Source organism: Vespula pensylvanica, chromosome 16, assembly GCF_014466175.1.
Source record: "Vespula pensylvanica isolate Volc-1 chromosome 16, ASM1446617v1, whole genome shotgun sequence".
In the NCBI taxonomy this organism is placed as follows: Eukaryota; Metazoa; Arthropoda; class Insecta; order Hymenoptera; family Vespidae; genus Vespula; species Vespula pensylvanica.
This window is the reverse complement of record NC_057700.1, coordinates 2,457,705-2,483,657: the sequence shown is the minus strand read 5'-3', so window position 1 is coordinate 2,483,657 and position 25,953 is coordinate 2,457,705. Positions and strand designations below refer to the sequence as shown.

Genomic DNA, 25,953 nt, shown 5'->3' with positions numbered 1-25,953 from the left:
TTATTTTACAAAAAAGAAACAAGAAAATAAAAAAATAAAATAAAATAATGTGTGTAAAAACAAATCATATACTTAGTACCGGTTCATATAATAATGCCGGATTCTAGAAGATACCTGTCGTAAAATATACGAGACACACAACCTTGAATACTTCCGAATTAGAGAGAAGTGCATACATTCTTTTTTCTAAATGGTTATTATTACAAATCCATCGTCAATTGATCGACTATTTACTTTAAATTAATCATCGATGATATTTTTATCATTATTATCATTAACGGTACATGATCATTTTTTTTTTTTTTTTCTTATACAGGCTAGGCCAAAAATTCCTAAGTGATTTTAAAAACCATTAACTCTTTACCGAGGAGCTTTTATAGGCTTATAGAGAGTGAGTTCTACAGTTTGACAATAAAACATTATTAGTCTTCAAAAGTCTCAAAAAAGAGTATTCGATTTTTAACATTAAAAACATTTAGCCTACCCTGTAATTTTTTTCCGTTCTTTTTTTTTTTCAAGCTAGCCCATTTTTATGCATTATTACAAAACAAAAAAAAAGAGAAAAGAAAGACTCTATTATAGGCAAATATAGGCTCGAAAAATACTTGCATACTACTCTGCTGTTGCTGCTGCTACTACTGTTGCTGTATGTGTCACTGGATTCTCCTTTCCCTTCCTTTTTCTAATCAATGATTGCTAATCATATTTGTTCAATATATTCAAGAAATATTATAACAATATAATAATCCAATAAAATAACCAGCACACAGATTGATCATCAGCAGGCAAAGTTTTAAGTAGATAATGATCATCGAACTGCAACCGAGATTACGAATCTTACGTATGTACTTCTACGTTACGTTTTTTTTTCTTTTTTTTTTCTTTTTTTCTTTTTTCATACTAACATCTGATATCATTCAATTGAAGTTTTTAATCGCGAATGGTAAAAGATACTTTTTCGATTTCTTTTAAATCCACGATATTATATACGTATATATATATATGTATATATATCACATAATGTGACAGAAAATGTACATACATTTTTTTTTATAAAGAATGAGATTACTTCTGTCAAAAATAATAAATTATTAATGACACTTTCATCTCACTATCAATAGCGAATAAGAAACGTATCAGTTTCAAAAACACGTATGTACCATCTTTCTATTGTCTTTCATAATCCTGCTGTATATAATCCTTTTATTGGCTTATCTCGGACAATCGAATTTTTAATTACCTCGATATAATATAACATATCGATATCTTCTCTACATATTCATTCTTCATCATAGTCTATGATAATGATGATGATGATGATGATGATGATGATGATGATGATGATAATGATGATAATAATAATGATAATGATGATAATGATGATGATGATGATGATGATGATGATAATGATAATCTCTCAATAGAAAGATATTATTCCATGAAATGAAAGTAAGTCCAAAAAAAAAATGAATAATTTTGAGTAGAGAGGATAAACCATTCTTCTCCGATATAAAGAAGTTCATCTAACCTTTCATATCAATACTTTCGTATAGAGCTGCTACCAACTATTATTTAACTTAAATATCTCTGCTATACCTCTGATATTTACTGCTCTTTATACATCAGCTTCTTAGCTATGCTAAAATACTTGAAAAAGCCAACTTCTGTGTCCACCACTTGACAGATACCCACGGAACGATTTCCATTTATCGTTCGATGGCTTTCGATATGATTCGTTCGAGAATTTCTTCTTTTATTTCTTTCCATCTACCTCTTATGCAACAACGCCAGTTATTACACCGCCAGCTCCGGGAAGACCAGTCGTTCCCATTAAATCAATATCTATTTCCCTTGCGGCTTGTCTTCCTTCTGTTATTGCCCAAACAACCAACGATTGTCCTCGTCGACAATCTAAGTATCAAAATTTTTTATATTGTCAAATTATGTGTGTATATATATATATATATTATTTATATAGTTTATATATATTGTTTATATATATAAATATATTTATTTATTTATAAAAAAAGAAAAACTCTGTTACCTCCAGCTGCATAGATTCCAGGCAAACTAGTTTTGTATTTGCCTATTGGAGTTTCATAATTTCCACGAGCATCCATTTTCGTTTGCAACTCATTAGCAATATATTTTTCTGGGCCCAAGAATCCCATAGCAAGTAAAACTAAATCACATTTATATATCTGCACGAATGAAATAAATAGTTAATATATATTAAATGGTAAACGAATCGTGCGTTATCCCAATGATCATTTTTTTTATTAATTATCTTATCCATCTACCTTCTCAGATCCAGGAACTGCATTGTTTTTCCAACCTCCAGTAGAATCCTTTGTCCATTCTACAGTTACAGTCTTGATACCACTCACATGTCCATTACCATCGTCCAAAAATTCCTAATTACAAAATTTAATTCATTTTGAATTAGAATTGATATATATATATATATATATATATATATATATGTATGTTAATGCAATATATTAATATATAATTTTATTTACCTCACTGCGAGTACTGAATTGACGAGGATCACGACCAAATTTCAAAGCCACTTCTTCGTGACCATAATCTACTTTAAACAATCGAGGGAATTGAGGCCAAGGATTATCTGTAGCCCGTTTTACAGGTGGTTCAGGTAAGATTTCAAAAGTAGTAATAGTTTTAGCACCCTATATAATGTTATAAAAAAAAAAAAAAAGAAAAAAGAAAAAAACAATGAAAACTTGTCTTTATCTTCTCAGTATTATTATACTATCAGCATTAATCATACAATAAAAATATTAAAATATGATACCTGACGTAAAGACGTTGCAATACAATCACAGCCTGTATCACCACCACCTAATATGATAACGTCTTTATCCTGTGCCATAAGCCGCAAATCCTGTGGGGTTTCATTACCCATCTGCTTTTTCTGCCAATGTTCTAGAAAACTAACAGCAAAGTGAATTCCTTCGAGTTCTCTACCAGGAATCTGTATATCTCTAGGCCAAGTTGCACCAGTGCAAAGTAATACTGCATCGTATTGATTTTTTAATTCCTAAGAGAAACGTGATATATAATTAAATATCGATATTTACTGATAAGGATAATTGTAATTCTTGTTATGAAAAAAAAAAAAAAAAAAAGAAATTTATCTAAATATTACCTGAACAGTAATATCTTTTCCGACATCAATACCCGTCTTAAAAACTATACCTTCCGCAGCGAGTAAAGATACTCTTCTTTGTACAACTTGTTTGGATAATTTCATTGTAGGTATACCGTATTGTAATAATCCTCCAACACGATCATTCCTTTCATATACAGTTACTAAATGACCAGCTTTGTTCAATTGATGTGCAGCAGCTAAACCAGCTGGACCAGAACCTATTACTGCTACAGTACGCCCAGTTCTTGTTGTTGGAGGATGCGGAAGAATCCATCCTTGTTCAAATGCATGATCAATTATTGCACATTCAATATTTTTTATAGTGACAGGAGGTTCTGATATGCCAAGTACGCAAGCACCTTCGCATGGTGCAGGACATACTCTTCCAGTGAATTCTACAATCCGATTTAATTAAATATACATTTGATATATTTAATTATACTATATATATTTATTTATTTAATTAACGCACCTGGGAAATTGTTCGTTTGTAAAAGCTGATTAAGCGCCTCTTTCCAATTGGAATGAAATACAAGATCATTCCACTTAGGAATAATATTTCCAAGTGGACAACCATAACTACTTTGACAAAATGGAACACCACATTCCATACACCTTGCTGCTTGAGTACGTAATCCTTTTCTTACGCCTTGGAAATTATAAATCTCATCCCAATCCTCCATACGCTTCTCGGCTGCTCTATATGATTCTGTATGTCTCTTATACTTCATAAATCCTCTACGAATATATAACGTATGCAAATGTAATCTTCATTGATTTCAAAACGGATTAAGTAGCATTTAATTGTTCGATCTTAATCGTTAATTACCTTATCTTGTCTAATTTTTTCTGTGCTACTTCTCCATCTGTGACAACTTCTTCGATATCTTTCACTTTTGAATCAGTCTGTGAATTTCCATTAAGAATCGGTTGTTCTTGCTTTGTTTCTTCTCGTTGTTCCAATACTCGTTGATACTCGTAAGGAAATACCTATTTCGATTGTATAATTATATTGTGGTATAAAATTGAATATAAATTTATTTTTGCGGAAAAAAAAAATGAAAAGAAAAATACCTTAACAAATCTGGTCGTTGGTTCAGGCCATAAATTCAACAAATCCTTTGCAATAAGTGAACCAGTCTTTTCAACAAACTCTTCCAACAATTGTTTTACATAAGCAATGTCTTCCGTGTTATTAAGTGGAAGTAGCTCAACCATTTCGGGATTGCATTTGCTAAAATAATATTTATGATATATGTAAAAGATGTTGAAGGGATTGAGACAATATTTTCATAGATAAGAATTTACCTTTTGAATGAACCATCAACATCAAAAACATAAGCTATTCCACCAGACATTCCAGCAGCGAAATTTCGTCCTGTTAATCCAAGAATAACAGCACATCCTCCAGTCATATATTCGCAACCATGATCACCTACACCTTCGACAACTACAACAGCTCCGCTGTTACGAACACTGAATCTCTCAGCTGCGATACCTCGGAAATATGCTTTACCAGAAGTTGCACCATAAAGACAAACGTTTCCTACTATGACATTAGCTTCAGAATTGAAATCTGATTCTTTCGGTGGATATATCACTATTTCACCACCACAAAGACTCTATCATCATGAAAAAGTAATAAAATTATTTAAAAAATGGACGAATAATATATATATATATATATAATAATTTAATAATAAATATGCATACCTTTCCTACATAATCATTAGCATCTCCTTCAAGTGTCACGTGAATACCTTTCGTCATGAAAGCACAAAAGCTTTGACCTGCTGAACCTTTCATTTTGATGTTAATACTATGCTCTGGCAAACCATTTTCACCAAATTGTCTATAGAATATCAAACAAAAAAATGTTCAATTCATAAATTTGAAATAACATGATTTTAAAAGTTCAATTAGAACAATTTCGTGCTTGCTTACTTAGATATTTGATAACTCAACGTAGATGCAAATGCTCGACATTCGTTGTTAATATTCATTTCAATATCAACACGTTTTTGTTTACCATTTAATATTGGCTCAGCCAATCGAATCAATTCGTTATCAAGTCTATTTTCTAATTGAAAATCTTGCTTGATAGAACCACCATGAATGTTCACACCCGGTCTTAAATCCAATGCATTTCGTAGAATATTTACGAAGCTCAATGTCTTAGCTTTCTCAACAGCTATATCGTCGCGTACTTTAAGAAAATCTGTACGGCCTATTAAATCTTGGAATTTTTTAATACCAAGACTCGCCATGTGCTGACGAACCTGTTAAAACACGCAAATAAAAAATTCTTCATGAATAAAGATAAATGACTTAAAGGAAAGAAATATTTTCATTGTTCCGTAAAGAAACACTTATACCTACAAAACTTACTCTACAATGTCGTGTGTAACATTGTTCACTGTATCAAGTAGCCTCACCTTCGTTTTGCTTTTTTTTTTCTTTTTTACATTTTTTATAATACATCATAAAGATATAATTTAATATTATACGATCAATGTTATATAACATACCTCTTCGGCAAGCGCAAAGAAGAAATTTATCACATGTTCCGGTTTTCCTTCGAATTTTTTCCTAAGTACAGGATCTTGCGTGGCAATACCAACGGGACAAGTATTCAAGTGACATTTTCTCATCATAGTACATCCCATAGCAATCAAAGGAGCTGTACTGAAACCAAATTCATCTGCACCTAGTAATGCTGCAACTACGATATCAAAACCTGTACGCATCTGTCCGTCTGCTTGAACTACCATGCGTGATCGAAGATTATTCAATGTCAGAACTTGATGAGTCTCCGCTACACCCAATTCCCATGGAAGGCCTGCGGATTTAATGCCTGTCCAACTACTAGCGCCAGTACCACCATCGTGACCAGATATCACTACATGTTCAGCTTTACCCTATATATATTTTTACAATAGTTATATCTTAAATTGTTTTTCTTATAACTTCTTATTACTCGTTTTCTATGAATGGCCTTTACTAAACAAATATACCTTTGCCACACCTGCTGCGACTACACCCACTCCAACTTCTGATACTAATTTGACAGATATACGGGCATTAGGATTTGCACATTTTAGATCATAGATTAATTCGGCCAAATCTTCTATCGAATAAATATCATGATGAGGAGGTGGTGAAATAAGACCTACACCAGCTACAGAATGTCTGGTTGCAGCAATATCTGCAGTGACCTAAATGAACAAAATGCGTTGAAGTAAAAATTAAATATTATTACAGAAGATTATTATTTAAAGGAATACCGCTTACTTTGTAGCCAGGCAATTCTCCACCTTCTCCTGGTTTTGCACCCTGAGCCATTTTTATTTGAAGATCATCGGCATTAGCCAAGTAACTTGAAGTTACTCCAAATCTACCACTGGCTACTTGTTTTATAGCCGAACGCTTGTTAAATTCTGGATCTTGATTAAGATACCTGATATAAAACAAGATTTATTTGTATTGCAAATAAAAATATAATGAGAAATTAAACAAGATAAAAATATTAACCTGTCTGCATTTTCACCACCTTCACCTGTGTTGGATTTACCTCCAATGCGATTCATAGCTATTGCCAATGTGGTATGAGCTTCAAGCGAGATACTTCCAAAACTCATAGCTCCGGTAACAAATCGTTTAACAATTTCAGAAGCAGGTTCTATTTCGTTTATGTCTATTGGCTTATCTAATTTTTTAATTACTAATTGACCGCGCAATGTACAATTTTGAACCATGTCCATTGATATCTTACGGTAATTTTCATAAGCATTATTGCTTTTCGAAACAACATAATCCTGAAATAATTATTTTATTATTTATATTGCTTCTAAAAAATAAATAGTAATAGCTATAAACATGTTACGTTTAGTGAATATCATTTACCTGCAAACTAGCTATGCTGCCAGGATCATTGATATGTTTTTCTCCACCAGATCGCCAGTGATAAATACCTGGATTACGAATTATTAACATGTCCATTGGTTTATTCCAATATGTTATTTGATGTCTTTCAAATGCCTCTTTAGCTAATATTTCAAATGTTACTCCACCAATACGTGACTGAGTGCCCTGGATATAAAAGCATAAAGTTTTTTTCAAGAATTTATATACAATCACTTTCAAGCAAAATTTTTTTACTCTTCCAAATACATCATGTGTTCGATTGAATCATAAATTAATCATTAATTGGATCCAGTATATAATCATTTGTAGTGATATTTACAATATATAGGCACAATTTATGGTAATTTTTAACGCACCTTGAAACACTTATCTATCACTTCATCGGCTAATCCAACTGCTTCAAAGATTTGTGCTCCTTTGTAAGATTGTAAAGTTGATATTCCCATTTTTGCCATTACTTTTGCTATGCCACGTTCCATAGCTTCAGAATAATTCTAAAAGAAATATATGCATTCGACTTCGGATATATATATATAAAAAAAAAAAAAAAAAAAAAAAAAATTGTATTTAATCTCTAATCTATAATTTTTTATAAATTTTACCTTATATATGACTTCATCGGTATACGTATAGTCAAAAACTCCATCTGCTCTTAAATTCTTAGCCATTTCAAATACAAGATATGGACAAATAGCATCTGCACCATAACCAAGTAACACGCATATGTGATGTACCTCTCTAGCTTCAGCAGTCTCCAGGATAAGACCAACTTTCATTCGTTGTCTCTCTTCGATCAAAAAGTGATGTACTGCTCCTAATGCTAATAAACTGCTAACTGGAACTCTATATAATCGAAAGTTATTTAAATTAATGAATGTATGTGTAAAGAGTCAAAGTCACTCATCATGATTTAGATCGTCGAAACAAAATTTCACCTTTCTGAACCACCTTGTCGATCAGATAATACAATTAATTGATAACCACCTCTAGCAGCTTCGTTAGCTTCATTACAGACACGGTTCAGAGTCTTTACCAAACCAAGAGGTCCGTCTTCTACAGGATATGTTGCATCAATGACCTTGGTTGTCCATCCACGATGTTTGGTTTGCTTAAGAACTTCAAGATCATCAAGAGATAAAATTGGTTGTTCTAAGAACAATCTATGTACTTGGAGTTCACTTGGCTCCAAAATATTGCTCACAGGGCCAATTGGACAGAGCATTGACATGACGATCTTTTCTCTGAATGGATCGATCGGAGGATTTGTCACCTGGTATAAAAGATGAAATGAATATATTTTATAAACTTAATTAAAAAGAAAAAAGAATACAAAAAGAAAATAAGGAAAAAAGAGAATTGTGGATATAAACATTTGAAATACCTGTGCAAATAATTGTTTGAAGTATTCGTATGGTAAAGGTTGAAATTGAGATAAACACGCAAGCGGTGCATCATTACCCATGGAACCAAGAGCTTCTTTTCTGATAAAAATAAAATAAATTTTTGTTTGTAATAAAAAGATAAATAACAAACTATTCAATGTATCAGATGATTACATAATTGAATTATAGATATATATTACTTACTTGGATTGTATCATTGGAAGTAACAGCAAGTTGATGGTCTCCAATGTATATCCATACAAAGACAATCTTTTATCACCACCCCAGACACGATTAACAGCAGAAATTTCATTAAGACCATTGATAATATTTTTTTTCTGAACCTCAGAATTGTATCCATTCTCGAATGTATTCAATGTACCACCATTAGCAGCATGAGCAGCACGTATTTCATCCATCGTTATCTGTTTTTAAGAAAGCTTCAATGTTACCAAATGTAACTTAAACAAGCTTAAAACAGGAAAGCAAAACTAATTATTCACAAGCACAATTGAATATATATAAACGATAAAACTATATATTGTACCTACAATATTTTCTCCAATACATTTTTGATAATATAGCAATGATAATATTAAAAAGCATACTATTATAATGAAAATATATAAATAGGTTTTAAAATGAATAAGTAATAAATGCAAGTAAATGTTCTTCTGTAAACTAAATTTTTTATCATGAAACAAATACTATAATAAGAAAAATATTGCAAATATCTTTTGATCTATGTAATGAGAAATGAAAAAAATCTCCAATTTTTGTGCTACATAGTGAAAGTAGAAGGTATGAAACGAACCCCAATCCTATCGAAATATTATAAATGTGGATGAACCATAGATGAAAAAAACACAAAGATATAAGAAGCTTTATACCACACAGTTCTATAGATACCAACATACTGCTTCCTAATTTAATATTTACACACATATAAGTAATATTTTCAAAAATATACAGTGCTCCAATAAATTAGCAACATGGTTTAAGCTTACAACACCTCTCTTCAAGGTTACAACTCACCCTCTGCACACAACACGATGGATGTCAGCACATAGGAAAATTGAAAAAGATTATTTTGTATTAGTATATTCTCTATGTAAAAGAACACTTTTCTCTTCGTGACTTAAATCACACCCAATAATAATGTTATCAAAATTGTGCCACCCAAGCACATATTTAGTAGAAATTTTTTTATAATAATAAATGGCTTTGTTATAAGTGTGCATCCCATTAATTGTTATGACACGTGATTATGATTTGACGTAACAATAGATATAACGAAGTAATAATTTGACAAAAAGCATAACAAGAAAGAATGTAATTTATCGTAAAAAAAGAAATATACATATATATATATATATATATAAAAAAAAAAAAAGAGACAAAGTTGCATCAATTACCTGTTCTCTGAGCCACTTAGAATGAGGCCTGCTTCTTGCAATGTGTTGTTTTAGTTCAACATCTTGTATAATCTTCTTTTCCTCAGTGTCAACAAGGAGCATTCTTCCAGGCTTCAAACGGCTCTGTAAATAAAACGAAGCATGAATAATCATTTTCAATTAAACTTTACAAATGATCGGCATTTACATGACAGCACTGGATGACGGTCCTACTGCTTTATACATACCTAGTCCCTAAATGACAAATTATACATCATACATATGACATGAGAAAAAATAAATAAAACATAGCATGTGATTTGCCATTACGCATACAATAAATACAATAGCATAAAAACATATGCATGTTAGACGGTGTCATTCTATCCTTACCGAACAGATGAAGTAACTAATGTTTTCGTTGAACATTCTACTGATGCAACCTCGAAGAATGAAAACAGATATAACAATATTATGTTACAATACTTTTTTCTTTTTCTTTTTAAATTCACTATCTTTTGTACACAGATAACTTCACCCTCGTGGGACACGCGACTCTCTTTTTCAATGACTCTATTCTCACGACTTTATAATTATTATCCCTGATCAAAATCGATTTAATAATTTCAAGTGTCACAAGTACATACATAGAAATGTATAATATAAAAAAAAAAAAAAGAAAGAAAGAAAGAAAGTAAAATATATACAGAGAGAGCCTTATAAAAAAGCTTTTTATAAAAAGGGAAAATAATTAATCCGTACGTGGGAAATGAATCACAAAGTAATGTTAAATGGGAGCAATGCGAATAATGGCAAAAGTAATTATGTATGATAAATGAACATGTATATACGAAGCGTTTTTCGTAGAATGGTCCGCTTTATATTGCTTGGCTATAATGCATCTTAACGCAATCCTTAAGTAGCGTTCATCTTCTGCTTTTTTTTTTTTTTTTTTTTTTTTTCATCTTGAACGAGATAGTAGAAGAAGACTCGATCAGCTGGGCCTCGATCGAGAAAAACGATAAGTTCCTCCTCCTTGTAAAACTATTTTTCCCTAGAGCTAAAATTCCTCTATATTTGTGAATAATATAGAGCAAGAGAGAGAGAAAAAGAAAGAAAGAGAGAGAAAGAGATAGATAGAGATGGCATCATATAGAGACGAGGACGACGACGGACGAGGTACACACTTAAATAATTAGCACTATCAGAAGAGCTAATTCTGCTGAAAAATTCCCATTGAGAGAGCCGAGAGATTCGTTGGTTCCTTTAATTCCTTGATTACCTTCAGGATTATATTGCTGGGCGGTGTGTCATAGACGCCCACTTCGGACGCCATCACCATCATGTTATCCTTAGTGACGTAGAAGCGCGAGGGGCGCAGGCCATTTCTGCCAAACAAAAATTCAAAAAAGTCTTTTTTATTATCACCTCTGTGTCGCAAACTAGTATCTGCTGTCTATATTGTTGTTTGTTCGCTTGCCTTCCTGCTCGCATTCGTATATAGTTCTGTACACGCACACACCTAATCAATCCGGTTTTACCTTCATTTATTAGGCACCCCAGAGAGACAGTTGGAACGACGTAAGTCATCGTAAACACACCGATTTTATTCCAAGCTCTGTGTACGACGCCACGCAGTGCAACGAAACGCCGTACTGCCCGACACCCAAGAACCGCAGAGGGAAGCGAGCGATACGATACATTTATTTTATATATAATCAACTACAATATGAAGTTGAGAAAAGTCTATGACATAATAACAACAGCAAACGCGAAGAACAAAAATATTACATGGCAATCAAATTTTGTTACCCTTATTTCTTTGTTAATCTCTATCATATATATATATATATATTTTTTTTTGGCCTGTCTTCCCTCTACACTACCAATCCACGTTTACCTTCAAACGAATTCTCTGCTTCTTTTTTCATATCATTCTATTTAAATACTATGTACCGTTAATCGTTAGCCATTCTCATGACACCGTATACTCATTGAAGAATTCCTATTTTGAACTTTAACATGTCTGATGACAGATACATGTCTATTACACGACACGTACTATCCATACGAGTAGAATCAATACTGTTGCACATCATATCCATAATAAAAAAATACAGATAATTTCTTTCTATAAATTTATACTTTTTTTTATGTTAATCTTTTCTTCTTCTTTTTTTTTTCTTCTTCTTATTAAATAATATTATAAGTTTAGCAGTAGTAGAATCTACTCGTGATAATTAATCAGACCTCATGGAAACGATAGGAAACTGAGGTAAAATGTAAAATAAATTTCTACCTGTCTAAGATAGCACCAACGTAACGACCATCGGTGAATGTCAGTAGAGCTGGACCATCCCATGGTTCCATAGAACATGCAGCCCAATGATAAAAGTCTCTTTTCTCCGTAGCCATTGTAAGATCATTTTGCCAAGCCTCTGGTACCATAGTCATAACAGCCTAAAAAATTATACATGTATTACATCTTATAAAACTGTTTGATTTAATTTACAATTTGAAATAAACCAATTCCATCGAAGTCACGATTATAATAAAAGTTATGTCTTTATTACTGTACCATAGAGATCAATGTAAGATAATATATATAATTATGGCTATACCTCAGGCAATGAACGTTGTCCCGCCATTACCAAAAATTCAAGTACGCAATCAGCTGCACCAGAATCCGAAAGATTTGGCTCTACAACTGGATAAAGATCTTTCAATTGATTACCATAAATCTTACTGCTCATAACCCCCTCACGAGCTTTCATAAGATTAACATTTCCTCGCAAAGTATTGATTTCACCGTTATGCGCGAGTAATCTATGAGATATAAGGATTATATAATTTTATTAATAATAAATCAGATATATTTTTATATTTAAACATACAACTATTTCTTGTTACAGACAACATTGTTTTCAGAACATGATGATCTTGTTTACTTACCGCAATGGGTGTGCCCTTTCCCAACTAGGGAATGTATTTGTGGAAAATCTTGTATGAACTAATGCCAAATAAGTCTCGAATTTTGGTGACTATAATAAAAACAAAATTTCTTAATTATATACAGAAAAATTTTAGATATCGTATATAGACTTTATGCAACCATTTAAAATGTTTCTTTGTCTAAATTCTATAAATATATATATACGTGGATTAATAGAAATTATTTAATATTTACCTTTAAGTCCTCAAAGTATGACCAGAGTTGATCTGCTGTAAGTTGGCCTTTATAGACAACAGTTTTCAAAGAGAGCGAACAAATATAATATCTTAATTCTGCTTTAGGTATGGTATGAGATGATCTCTTTCTTAATACAAAAATCTACAAAATAGATTAACCAATGATACATTGTAAGATATCACTAAAAAAAAATTTCGTTTGAAAATAAATTAAAAATAATTTAATAAAAAGTTATCTCATTTAATTTTAATTATCACAATAATAATACCTGACGTTGAAGAATTTCTTTATCCTCTTGATCACCCGTAACGAATACTTGTCGCATATAAGGTTCACATTTTTTTGCAACTTGGCCAATTTGCGTGTCATCCGTTGGGACATCGCGCCAACAAATTACCTATAAAATATTGTTCCTCTTCAAGTAAAATTCTTATAATATTACTATACTTATAAAATAAATATTTTAAGAATTGGTATTCTGATTGCAAAATATTAATTTCACAATTTGCTGCATTATATAATAAGAATTATAACTATATAATGTAATACGTATAATAAATATTTTTATAATTAATTATTAAATAGAAGGATAAAATTAAGATCTTACTCTTAGACTACATTCTTCAGCTAATTTTTCAAATGCAGCTTCAGTTTCCTTATGGGTATTCTTATCAAGGAAAAGTATGCCAGTAGCATAACGTCCGATATTAGGCAACTCAATATTCTGTTGCTCGCTAAAATAATAAATTTATCAATTATTGAAATAAATCAATCAATTGAAATCATTGGATAAACACAGTTGTATTCTATCGGTAATATTATTCTAATGCATAAGCTATCTCTCTCACATGCACGAACACACGCACACACACATACACACTATAAATTTACGAACACTTAAATATTCAATTTATATGTATATACACATATACGTATACATCTGATCCATGTAATTGATAGCACGTATAGTATTATGCGGAGGATTAGTTCCAATGAATTGCGCACGATTATCGATACGCACGGAACTCTCAAATTAGAGTCAACTTTCAAACTTATTACGGAGTTATGCAATCTGTTACTTATCTATATAAATATATATATATATATTTATATATATATATATATTATGCACACACACACGCACACGCTACACACGTACATACACAGAAAGAGACATATCATCTCCATTGAACACAGTTAAAGCTATAATAATTCATGATAAGAAATAAATGATAAAATATTTTATAGGTACGAATGCGTACATACAAGTATTGAAAACCAATTCTGGTTGAAAAAAGATAACAGTTTTTTTTTTTTTTTCTTTTTTTTTTTGGATTATTTCCAAGCATAACACAGTTTTACAAAAAGAGACAAGTTCAAAAAAAATAGATAATACATAAGAATCAATAATATTAACATTTTGTATTTGTTTATTAATACTGTCATGGCCTGATAACAACGTATCATTATCTGTTAAATTTTCTGATAAAATTTTTAATTATAAGAGAACATTAATGCTATTAACTGCGGAAGTTTTCGATAAGAGTAAAGAAAGGACGATATATATATATATATATATACATATATATATATTTGATTAAATCCCTCCCTCCCTTTGTCCTCCTCATCCTCTATCCCCATGAATGAGAAAATTCAAACTGTTGAATTATTATCACTATTACATTATTATCGCTATTGACGTATACAATCACTCGATTAAGCTGTAGAAATTCTGAAGAAACGTCGAAAGATGAGAGTATGAGATTTCCTCTAATACTTGGAAATATTCTTACCGAATTTCATCCGCATAATATTCATGTGGTATAGCACAAAGTACACCGGCACCATCACCGGTATCATTATCGCAAGCACATGCACCTCTGTGATTCATCCGTGCGGAAAGTGTCTGCGCATCTCGAATAATCTGAAATATTGATTTTGATCATTAATAACGGTTAATGTAACTTATAGAAATATACGCAGTATATTTTAAAAAGTTTAATCCATATTTCAGAACTGTATATCAAGAGGATTCCATGGAACAACTTTTTACATTTTTTTTTTCCTTTTTTCTTCTTTTCACTCTGTTATATTAAATGATAAAAAATTAATCGCGTTAGATTGCTTTCAAATACTTTGAAGTATTTGAAGTTATAAACGGTGCCATCCTGAAGTATTTAATCAAAACGTTTTGGAAGATTCCCTGTATAAATATACAAAATATCATTTGTATTTAAATATTGTAATATTTTACCTTATGAGATCTCTTGCCATCGATAGCAACGATAAATCCAACACCACATGCTTCTTTCTCAAGTGTTGGATCGTAAAGACCTTGTTTCGGAGGAAGAGACCAATAATTGCCAGAACTCATGTTTTCAATCTGAACAAAAGAAACAAAAGATAAGAAAGAAATTAAGAACAATTGAATCGATATTTATTCTTCTTCTTTTCTTCTCTATTCCTTATATATACATATATCCTTTTCTTGAATAAATATCAAGAAATTCATTAAGGTGTTACATGCATATATATATATATATATATATATATATAGAATAAAACGTGTGATTGACTTGAAAATTTCCATACGTTACCATATACTCGAATGTGGCTTGAATATTTTAAGCAAGATGAAAAGAAAAGAAGAAGAAAAGCAAAGAAAAAAAAAAAAAAACCAACGAGTTTTAACAGATAAATTCCAAAGCTATTCCAAAGCTATTCCGATGTGTTGTTCACGAAATGACTTCAATCTATATCTACGACTTTAATATTCCTTGTGTAACACACATACGCATAATTGCGGGCGCGGACATGCGCGCGCGCGCGCTCGAAAATGTCGCTCGTTAATAGTAATGAATAACTACTTATGTAATATATCATGAATCTGAACTTAACAATCAGGTTTACAACGATATTAAATGAATTTTTTTTTTTTTTTGACTTTTTTCTTTTCCTGTAAAATAATCAATCGATAAAAGGGAGTGTCTCGAACAATTAATTTTCTTAAATTCTTCTGGTTCAATGGACGACGAATTTTAATGCATTTCACTTTCTAAAGTCGAACAACGCGCAATATATGTACGAATACATGTTTTATCGATCGCTTCGAAAGTAATCTCGGCTCTCTTGCTTCATGCACGAGGAGTTTCGATCACATTTAACCATGCACCGAGTAGGTAAGTACGATAGTTACGTCATATGATGCGAAAAGCCAAATAACGTAGGGATCAATAAATCTCACGCCTACGCATTCGTTCGTTCGTTCGTTCGTTCGTTCGTTCAAACAGATGAAGTCAGAATCCTAACGATAAAAACAAGAAATCTTTTTGAGTTGAGATTATCGAACTAGCATATACATAAAAATAAAATCCAAGTTATTTTAAGACATTTTTGACCGGCTGCTATATATTCTAAAAGTAATCACACTGTTTACATTCATAAATAAATTAAATTCAAAAATTCTAGAAAATTGGTAATATCAAAATTAATGCCATACAATGAGATTTAAACGATACTACGTAACAACGATTTATACAAAATTTTATACTTTAACAATTACATGCAATTATATAAGTTGCATCTACTTATGCAAACACGAGTATTCTCGTGAAGCAAACGAACAATGTTTTAAGAAAATTATTGAAAATATATTACGAAATATATTATACAATGTGTTACAAAAATATGGTATGCAATAATAACCTGAACCAACGCCATGTTGTAATCTCGGAAAGAAAATATTTATTGGAGAGAGAAAAAGAGAGAGAGAGAGAGAGAGAGAGAGAGAGAGAGAGAGAGAGAGAGAAATAAATAAAGGATTAAATTTCCAATCGGTTTTGTTTCAAACTAAAGCACTAAAGAAAACTTTATACTCGATATATAAGATCGACCTTCCTCGATAGAATTGATGAGGAAAATGATTTAAAAAAAAAAAGAAAAAAGAAAAAAGAAAAAAAAAAGAAAAAAGTGAATAAGAAGAAAGACGTAACGATATATGCCTCGTATTTCAAAACCGCGCGAGGTCACGTGGTATCGTTTTAAATTGCGCGCATTTACAGCCTTGTCCCATGTTAACCGATTAATACGTATCGAATGTTATATATATATTTATATATATATACATATATATATTTGTCATATATATATATATATATATATATATATATATATACACTAACGATTACAATACAATACGATAAGATATTTGACGCAAAGTACATACGATAAATTGATCGATTAGAATAGAAAAATATCAATGAACTCTTACGCGTGGTTACTATTTTTATCCAACTGTATCTGCGTAATTTCACGCAATTACTTATGTCAAATGATTATTAATGTGCGCATATATATATGTAAGCTCAAAGTACGACGCCATCAGTGCAACATCTACGAAAGATAACATATCGGGAATATATTCCAACTGCATATTCATTTCATCCAATTCTTATTTTCTCTTTCCTGTTTTTTTTTTTTTTTTTTTCCTATCAATTTTCGTTTTACGTTCGTTCATATTTCATAATTTCATTTTGCTGTTTTTTACCAATCGTTCATATAAATTCATATAAATTTAATGTCACATACTTAATTATTACTGTCTCTCTCTCTTTCTCTCTCTCTGTTTGTGTGCGTGTGTGTGTCCAAACTTCTTCATATTTTTTAAATATACATTATACTAATATAAATAATATTATGTTCAATATTATATAACAACTTTTGTATAGACACGACAATAAGATAAATCATAAGGGATAACCTTAAAAACGTATAAAATCTTTTTGATGCTACGTATTTCCTTGAAAGCTTCTTATTACAAAAATAAAATAATATGATAACTAAAATAGATATATCGTTCGCTAACGTTATTAAAATCGTTTATAATTTAGTATATATAACAAGTTACAATTTATTAAACATCAATTTTTGGTTTATCGATTGTAAGGTTATATCGAAAAAACATCTCATATATTAGTTTTAGATCAGATTCTCATTGCTTTTGCGTACATCTTTGCTTTCTATTTAACAAAAGATTTTATCATCGTCATCGTTGACATTCATCGTCGTAACTGTGCGATTACATGATATTCGATAAGCTCTTTTCCACCATCTCCTATTTCTCTCTCTCTCTCTCTCTCTCTCTCTCTTCCTCTCCACTTTTTTATGTAACAACAGTTATCGTTATAGTTATCAAACGATTTTTTAATCTCAATTGTGATCATTGCGTATTAATTATTTATATCATTATTCTTACCACGATTAAAAAGAAAAAAAAAAAGAAAAAAAAAAGAAGAAAAAATATCTCGAATCGAAATTTGAATTGATCGATAAAATTACTGAAGTTATCGAATGCATTCGATCGATTAATAAAACCTTCGACGTTATCGCCCTCTTTAAGATCGCAATAAAAAAAATGTTTCTAACGAATTTCATAAGAACTACCACATATAAATATTACTCATTCATAACGACATAAATCGAAGATTGAGATGTTCTGACGGTCGAAATAAGTAAACAAACTTTTTTTTTTGTGTTACAAACGAGCGTCGTCATAAATTTACATACGCAAGGAGAAGGAGACTTCTTTCTTCTCCCAGACTTTTTTCTCTTCCAGACGATTCATTTAAATTCACGATATAAAATTATGTTCTCGCTAAATAAAACGAATCAAACTTATACAAAGGACAAAATTATAGTCTTTCTTATTCTCTCGCTCTCCCTTTCCCTTCCCTCTCTTCTCTCTCTCTCTCTCTCTCTCTCTCTCTCTCTCTCTCTCTCTCTCTCTCTCTCTCTCTCAACACACACACAATACACATACGCATTGAAAACTCACCTTCAAAAGGAAGAAAAATTACTGCGTAGTACCGAAACGAAGTCCCTATTGAATTCTCTTTTCTTAGAATTTCTTATCCTTCTTTCTTCAGAGCACTGTCCTTTTCTATTCTTCTTTTTCGGAGAGGGAAAAAAAAAAGAAAAGAAAAAACAATAATTCTCGTTAGTCTGTCAACAGACGAGACACCGACCTCCCACGACGATCGAATATTCTCTTGAACTTCGAACTTGTTTGAACTTGAATTATTATCAGAAACAAAATGGAAGAAAATCTTTTTTAAGACTCCCTTTTTCGTTTTAATTACGGATTTTGAAGAAGAGGAACGAGTTATTATAGTTAGCGAATCGTACTTCTTATTCCTTTTCTCTGTAACACAGGCGTCAGTCGTGGACCTCGACCGTTAATAGAACAGAACTGGCGAAGAAGGAACTCGTAAAATAGACCGGCAGTAGTGGCGGGAGTTAACCACGCTGAAAAAACAAGTTAAGAAGATAAGGACGGAGCTCGAGGTGATTCGGACGAGGCTACGTACTAGAGTGTTGCCTACGAGCTACCACCACTCGTACCGCTTCACCCCCCCCCCCCCCCCCCCCCCGCTCATCTATCCTTCCTACTATTCCGCTTTCTCCCACCACATTACCCATCCTGCCTACTATTCTACCGTTCCTCCCCACCACATCCTGCCAACTACGTCTCCGGCGAGTGCTTCATTTCACGTTAATAACTCGTGCAAGGTACTTCGTCGTTCAAAAGCTCTTTTTATTTTTTTAATTTTTTTTTTTTTTATTTTTTTTACTTATTTATTTACTTATTCTTTTTCCTTTCTGCGTCATAATTATTATTGAATATTTATTCTCACATCATTCAATTCTAGACATCGTAATTGATTTAATTAACAATCATTTGTAAACGTCATCGTATAAGAATTCGTATGATTACAATTCATCGATCTTATATAACTTTGTTGATTCCTCCTTTTTTCTCTCTCCTTTTTCTTCTTCCTTATAAATTTTAGAACATCAAAAATCTGTCAATGATTCTAATTGAAATCTCTCAAGGGGAATAATTTACAGGTACATCATAGATGATATATCGATTGCACAAAGTTCGCTAATCAGAATGCTAACTTAATTAAAACAATTAATAGATCGCCAATTGGGATCTTCCATTAAGAAAGATACGCTAGGCGAGAGAGATGAATTTGTAGAGAATTTATTTTCTTAAGAATAGATAAATATATATGTAGATAGATATATAGATTGATGGATAGAGAGAGAGAAAGAGATCGACGATCGCAAACATGAGAAAATTCTAATTAAACATGATAATATTATACTGATTGTCGGTAGAACTTAGACCATGGACTTGACCGAGCAAAGAGTTCGGTTTTTTGAATGAAAGATAAACTAATCAAATATTATTGTGATAGGTAGTTTAATTATGATAAATTAGACATAACAATTTATTTCTAATGATCGATAAAAAGAAAACAAAAAAGAAATAATCAGTCTTCTCAAGACATCCAACTCGATAATGAAGAGCAACGTACTTATATCAAAGATTCTGAAAACAGATAGATACAAACGAGTATCCTTAGATCAAATAATTCCATTCCTAATTAGTTACGAAGATGTATGCATGTAAATATATAGATATAAGTATGTTCCGATCGCATTTGCGAAATCACTAGAATAAGACTTCTATTTTAAATGACGACGCTTACGTTTGCAAGAAAACGATCCAATTCTTGTTCGTATTGATTCGATCTTTTATCAAAAATATATGTAATTAACATTTAGAACAATTTCTTCAATTATATATCGATCATACGATCACGTGAATATGTACATGTATGTTATATAAATGAAATATAAATAAGGAAATTGTTTTTATTTTTATTACGTTTGAAAATTACGTAAAAATGAGATTAAATTTATTAAAATTGTTTTACAAAAAAAAAAAAAAAAGAAGAAATATAGATTATATTTATCAAAAAGAAAAAAAAAACGAATTAGAAAAATAGAAGAGAAAAAAACTTTCGAAAGAATATAACGTAAGACGTTAAGTTTCCTGTTAGAATTTCTTGAATTATATTTGAATCTAAGAAATTAGACGATACGCATTAGGAATTTTGTATAGCTTTCGAAGATGTTAGAATGACTGACGAATCTAATCCTTGCCAATTTACAAGTGGCATCTTGCCAATATATCAGTAGGTATGTATCAGAAATGTTATACCCTCGCTACGCAATAATATTTGATTTACATTTTCTCGATAGATCAACTTTCTTTCAACGTCAAAATATATATGTACGTTTTTCAATATTTATTATATTTTAACATTTGTTAATAAAACGAGATGTATAATCTACGATTTGTTATCGTTTTGAAGTAAAGTCATTAAATGAATTTTTTACTTAAGAATATATCCTCTATTTAGTCGATATTAGTCGATATTAGTCGATATTAGATATGAAAAGATCTTATCAACAAAAGTTATGATCGTTCATATATGATATATGATATATGTCTCGTTATTAACTTTTTGTAATTCTGTCTTTGACAATAATAAATTCAATGAATTAAACTTTCATGTGATTCATTTGTTTTCATTTTGAAAAATCATGATTTATGGATAACTAATTTTATTTTTCCTAAATCATTTAATTAGCTTGTTAAAGTTCACTCTTTTCTTACAGTATTTCATGATCGATAAAAAATTATAAAACAAATTTCAATTTCTAGGCCTTGATTTCATCATCATCTCCCCCCCCCCTCTCTCTGTCTCTTTGTCTTTGTCTCTCTCTTTCTATCGACCTTGCAAAGACATTCAAATTTATCGGTAAAGCATCAAGGTCAATTGGTTCTCTCGTCCTAGGGTAATCTATAATATGTTATTTATTAATTGTAAACGCATAAGAAGATATTTTTGAGAAGTTTCAATAATATTAATCATTTCTCCAATAAATATAAATCTTTCATATTTTAGAATTATGAAAATAATCCGTTGATCTTTGTACCATCTTGATGAAAAATGTGTATGAATAAAATAAATAGATAACGAAATAGAAAAAAAAATTATATATATATATATATATACATATCTTCTACGCGTCCATCTCGCGAATATATAAAAAAAGATAAATTATTATAAAATAAGAAATATCCACTTTCTCTCGTTTTGGTACCTCTATATAAATTAATAATAAAACGACTGATGACCGACTGATAATAAGGAAGCTTGTAATATATTCGTCCCGTCACAGTGACACGAATTACGAACAATTTGTAAGAAACCATCTGTAAGATAAGGATATACCAGCAATTAGTACGAGTGTCGTTACGAAAGAATTATGTACACGGTTTAAATATTTCCTGATAACAAAACCCCTTACATCATGTACCATTAGACATTCCTCAATTGTACTATTCGTTCAACAAACTTGGCGTTATTTTAAGCGAGCATCTTTTCAATTCCTTATTTTCTTTTATTATTTTATTTATATCTTCATTTTTATGTAATCTTAATAATTCCTTATTTCTTTTTGTTTTTTATTATTATTACAAAAATATGAACAATGATTTCTCCTATACCTCGTTATTCAGAGGGAGAAAAAAAATTGTCAAATCGTATAAACAAATATGCATATGAGTATATAATTATTCTCATCCGAATACACATTAAATCTTTCCTTTTTTCTACATTCTTATCAAACAAATGCGATTACAAACATACGTTGGCAGACAAAATGATTCACAACTTTCGAATGCTCACAATTCATCCTTTATCATTTTTATCTTTGCATAATTCGACGTAATTTCGATTTTGTTATATACATATCCCGTCTTCGATGAATGTCGAATATCTTCTTATAGTTAAAAGAAATATATAATATCTGTCAGACCGATTAATAAGTAATGTCATCATTTTCATTTCATTCATATAGATATACTCAATAAAATATTATTTATTTAGATATAAAATATTGTAAAGTCCAGATTAATTATTGATCAAACCAATATTATATATTATATTATACAATATAAAAGTATTGATTGTTATTTATATATTTGTATCATACAATATCGGATTGATGAAATACTATGTTTTATTTATTTAAGTAGCCTATCACGTGTTCAATGAGTTTGACTTTTCAATAAAAAGGTTACTAACTCTTGAACAAATTTGTTATGTGAGTTTGTATAATGGTAAAGTATATTTGTATTTTTTTTTCCTTTAAGTAGGATTGCGTCGCACCTGTCAGCAACACCGTGGTTTCACGTGCTCATCTCATGACTTGTGTTTGCGATTTAAACTACTCCATAGCGTTGTTTATTTTGTCTTTCTGTCCGTCTATCATCGACCACACCCATATTTCATTTTACTAACAGAAAGAACAATAAACAAGACGCTCGATCGACTTTGGTGATACTCCTCCAAACGCTATCATTATTGATTATGATCATACAATAGGAGAGAGAAAGAAAGAGAGAGAGAGAGAGAGAGAGAGACTATATATTTCTGTTTCACAACTAACTCATTGATTATCGTAACGGAAGATATACTTCGATCACTTATCTATATTCTACGTACGTATTATTCAACGAACTGTGCTCTTATAACATTAAGTCATACGAAACTATCAATTCCTTTCTCTATATTTGAATCGTAAAACAAATATATAGATACCATTTTAATCTCGTGTGTGAGTATGTAGATATACATCGTTAGTTTTGCTTTATAGTTTTGAGAATAATTCCTTTTGATAAAAAACTAGGTTAGCCTTGATCTTGTATAAGCTTTAATTGTTTCTTTTTTTTTTTTTTATCTATGAAAACGAATTGTATAATATGAAAAAATTGTTATTTATTCTTTACTAAGAATTTGATTTATATTTAATTATAACTCGTATTGTTAAGAAATATGGAAAACTTTGGATACAAAATAAAAAACAAATTGATTTACAAATCTTTTTCCAATAGCAAAACATTGAAAATATTGCGTTGTAATAATATTTAAGGCGTCAGAAAATATTGGATATTTGAGTATAAATATCAGTAAAAGAGATTACCACAACAATATAATATTATTAAACATTACTTGGAATTCAAAAAAAGAATCGCGTAATAACAATGTCAGGTTATGTTTATAAACTTTCTCGATCCTTATCGATCGGTTCGTTGAGTACTCTCATATACGTTAAATCAATTGAAGCTTTATAAATTCGATCTAAAATTGTACTCATTAAATATTGAAGATCAAAACATAATAATTCATAAATGATCAATAATTAATCGATCAACATGATCGATGATAGCTAATAATAAATGCATAATTAATAATTAAAATTGTTAATTCTTTTAAGGTTAAAAACTGCAAAACATGGAAATAATTCATTCTTATTTGTTTCATACTAATCATAAAAAAAAATGAATATCAAAGTATATATTGTATTATCATCAACAGAATGAAAATAATCAAAATTACGTGACCATGAATTTTAACACTAATATTAGTAAATACACTTATCAAGTTTCATGATATGCCATGTGTCATCAATTTATCATCTGTAATTATTATAATCTACCGTTTAATCATTTATTAGAGTCGATATAAACGACATATGAAATCGTTCGGAAATAGAATGCTGAATAATTATTCTATATAATTCGATATAGCGTATAACAGATTTGCAAAAAAAAAGAAAGATTCTTGAAGTTGGTTCAAAGCTATTTCATTTACATATAAAAACTAAATTAATTTCGTCGAAATATCTAATCAGTTAATAGCAATATATTTTATTAATTTGTGTACATTACTTACGGTATATAATAATTCAAAATAAAAACTGACGATTACTCATTTTCCGCCATTTTCAAGAAAAGAAACAAAAGACGGTCGAGTTTCAGATTTCGATATTAATTCGATTAAAAAGTAAAAAGAAAATGGTGACTATTAGCTACTTAAATTGATTATTGTTAAATTCATCTTCTTTAAATTGGTATTCTTTTTTTCTTCTACATTGTAAAACCGTTAAAGATTTTCTAAAGTCGTATATAACGGCATATTTCGAGAGCGTTTTAACGAACAAAAGAATTTCAACAATGCTGAGTACGCGATTCTATCAAGCAGATTCTTTGTTATATACGATTATCGATTAACTGTCGTACTTCGAATAACATCTATACACATACACGCGCGCGCGCCTGCACACAACACACACACACACACATAACACACAACGTCTAAAAAACACGCATTCGAAGTAAAAAATATTAAGAAATAAAATCCTTAGAAAAAAAAAACTCGATGCTTGGAATCTTTTAGATTATAAGTTATCTTCAAGAAGGAATTTCATAAAAATAAGGCTCAAAAACGAGTCGATCGTTTATCGTGATCATGATACTTTTTTTTTACTAACTAAATATATCTCTTCTGCATGCCATAAAAAGAGCTTTCGATAATCGAAATTTCACATCAAAATCGATTATCGTTAATATCCTTCGTATTAATATACAAACGAAAAATAGGAAGTGATAATGAAAGAGGAACAAAGAAAAAAAATGAAAAGAAAATTTACCTGAATTTCGATAAAATTCGAAGGAAGTGTAGCACGTTCGAAATATGCAGCTCTTTTCGATGATGTTGAACGGTTGACACGGTCTTGTCTTTCACGATCGATCGTTCTTACCGGCTTCCACGTTCCTTCCCCTTCCACCACTCTCCTTCGTCACCACCTCTCCCCTCTTCACTTTTTTCTCTTTCTTTTCTGTAAGGCAAGCTTGAATTTTCGACAAGATTTGAAAAACGTTGTCTAAACAGGAAATCTAATTGATAAGTGACCGGTCTTTTTTTTGTTTGTTCACAGATTAAATATTTCTTATGATTTAGATTACGTCTTATTATCTTCGTATTCTTAATCTCCTTAATATCTCTAATATATGCTCTTAGCAACGGAACGAACTCTCTGTACGCCGCGAAAACGTAGAAATGTGTGAGATTCGTTGAAGCACGGATTATTGCGCGCGGAGACCTAACCGTCTCTCGTTTATGCTTA

General features: G+C 30.7%; 1 protein-coding gene across 6 annotated transcripts; it reads right to left on the bottom strand.

Annotated features, from left to right (window-relative positions):
• On the bottom strand, window positions 1-25,953 carry LOC122634919 (glutamate synthase [NADH]). Of its 6 annotated transcripts, XM_043824443.1 has the most exons (35): window positions 25,477-25,953; window positions 18,896-19,365; window positions 15,317-15,445; window positions 14,856-14,986; window positions 13,670-13,796; window positions 13,331-13,459; window positions 13,060-13,203; window positions 12,825-12,913; window positions 12,494-12,698; window positions 12,172-12,332; window positions 11,155-11,260; window positions 9,894-10,016; window positions 9,514-9,516; window positions 8,683-8,903; window positions 8,478-8,577; window positions 8,032-8,366; window positions 7,699-7,939; window positions 7,453-7,590; window positions 7,076-7,261; window positions 6,704-6,987; window positions 6,464-6,629; window positions 6,187-6,387; window positions 5,701-6,090; window positions 5,117-5,451; window positions 4,886-5,024; window positions 4,481-4,794; window positions 4,247-4,406; window positions 4,002-4,162; window positions 3,645-3,910; window positions 3,170-3,567; window positions 2,816-3,061; window positions 2,523-2,690; window positions 2,301-2,414; window positions 2,045-2,201; window positions 1-1,911 (listed from the first exon to the last, which is right to left on the bottom strand). In XM_043824443.1, the coding sequence occupies exons 3-35, from the start codon at window positions 15,434-15,436 to the stop codon at window positions 1,775-1,777; spliced, it is 6,195 nt and encodes a 2,064-aa protein (XP_043680378.1). In that variant the 5' UTR covers window positions 15,437-15,445; window positions 18,896-19,365; window positions 25,477-25,953; the 3' UTR covers window positions 1-1,774. The 6 variants fall into 6 exon arrangements, 5 of the variants coding, with proteins under 5 accessions (XP_043680378.1, XP_043680376.1, XP_043680379.1 ...); XM_043824441.1 differs by lacking the exon at window positions 18,896-19,365; XM_043824444.1 differs by lacking the exon at window positions 25,477-25,953 and having other exon boundaries at window positions 19,246-19,421.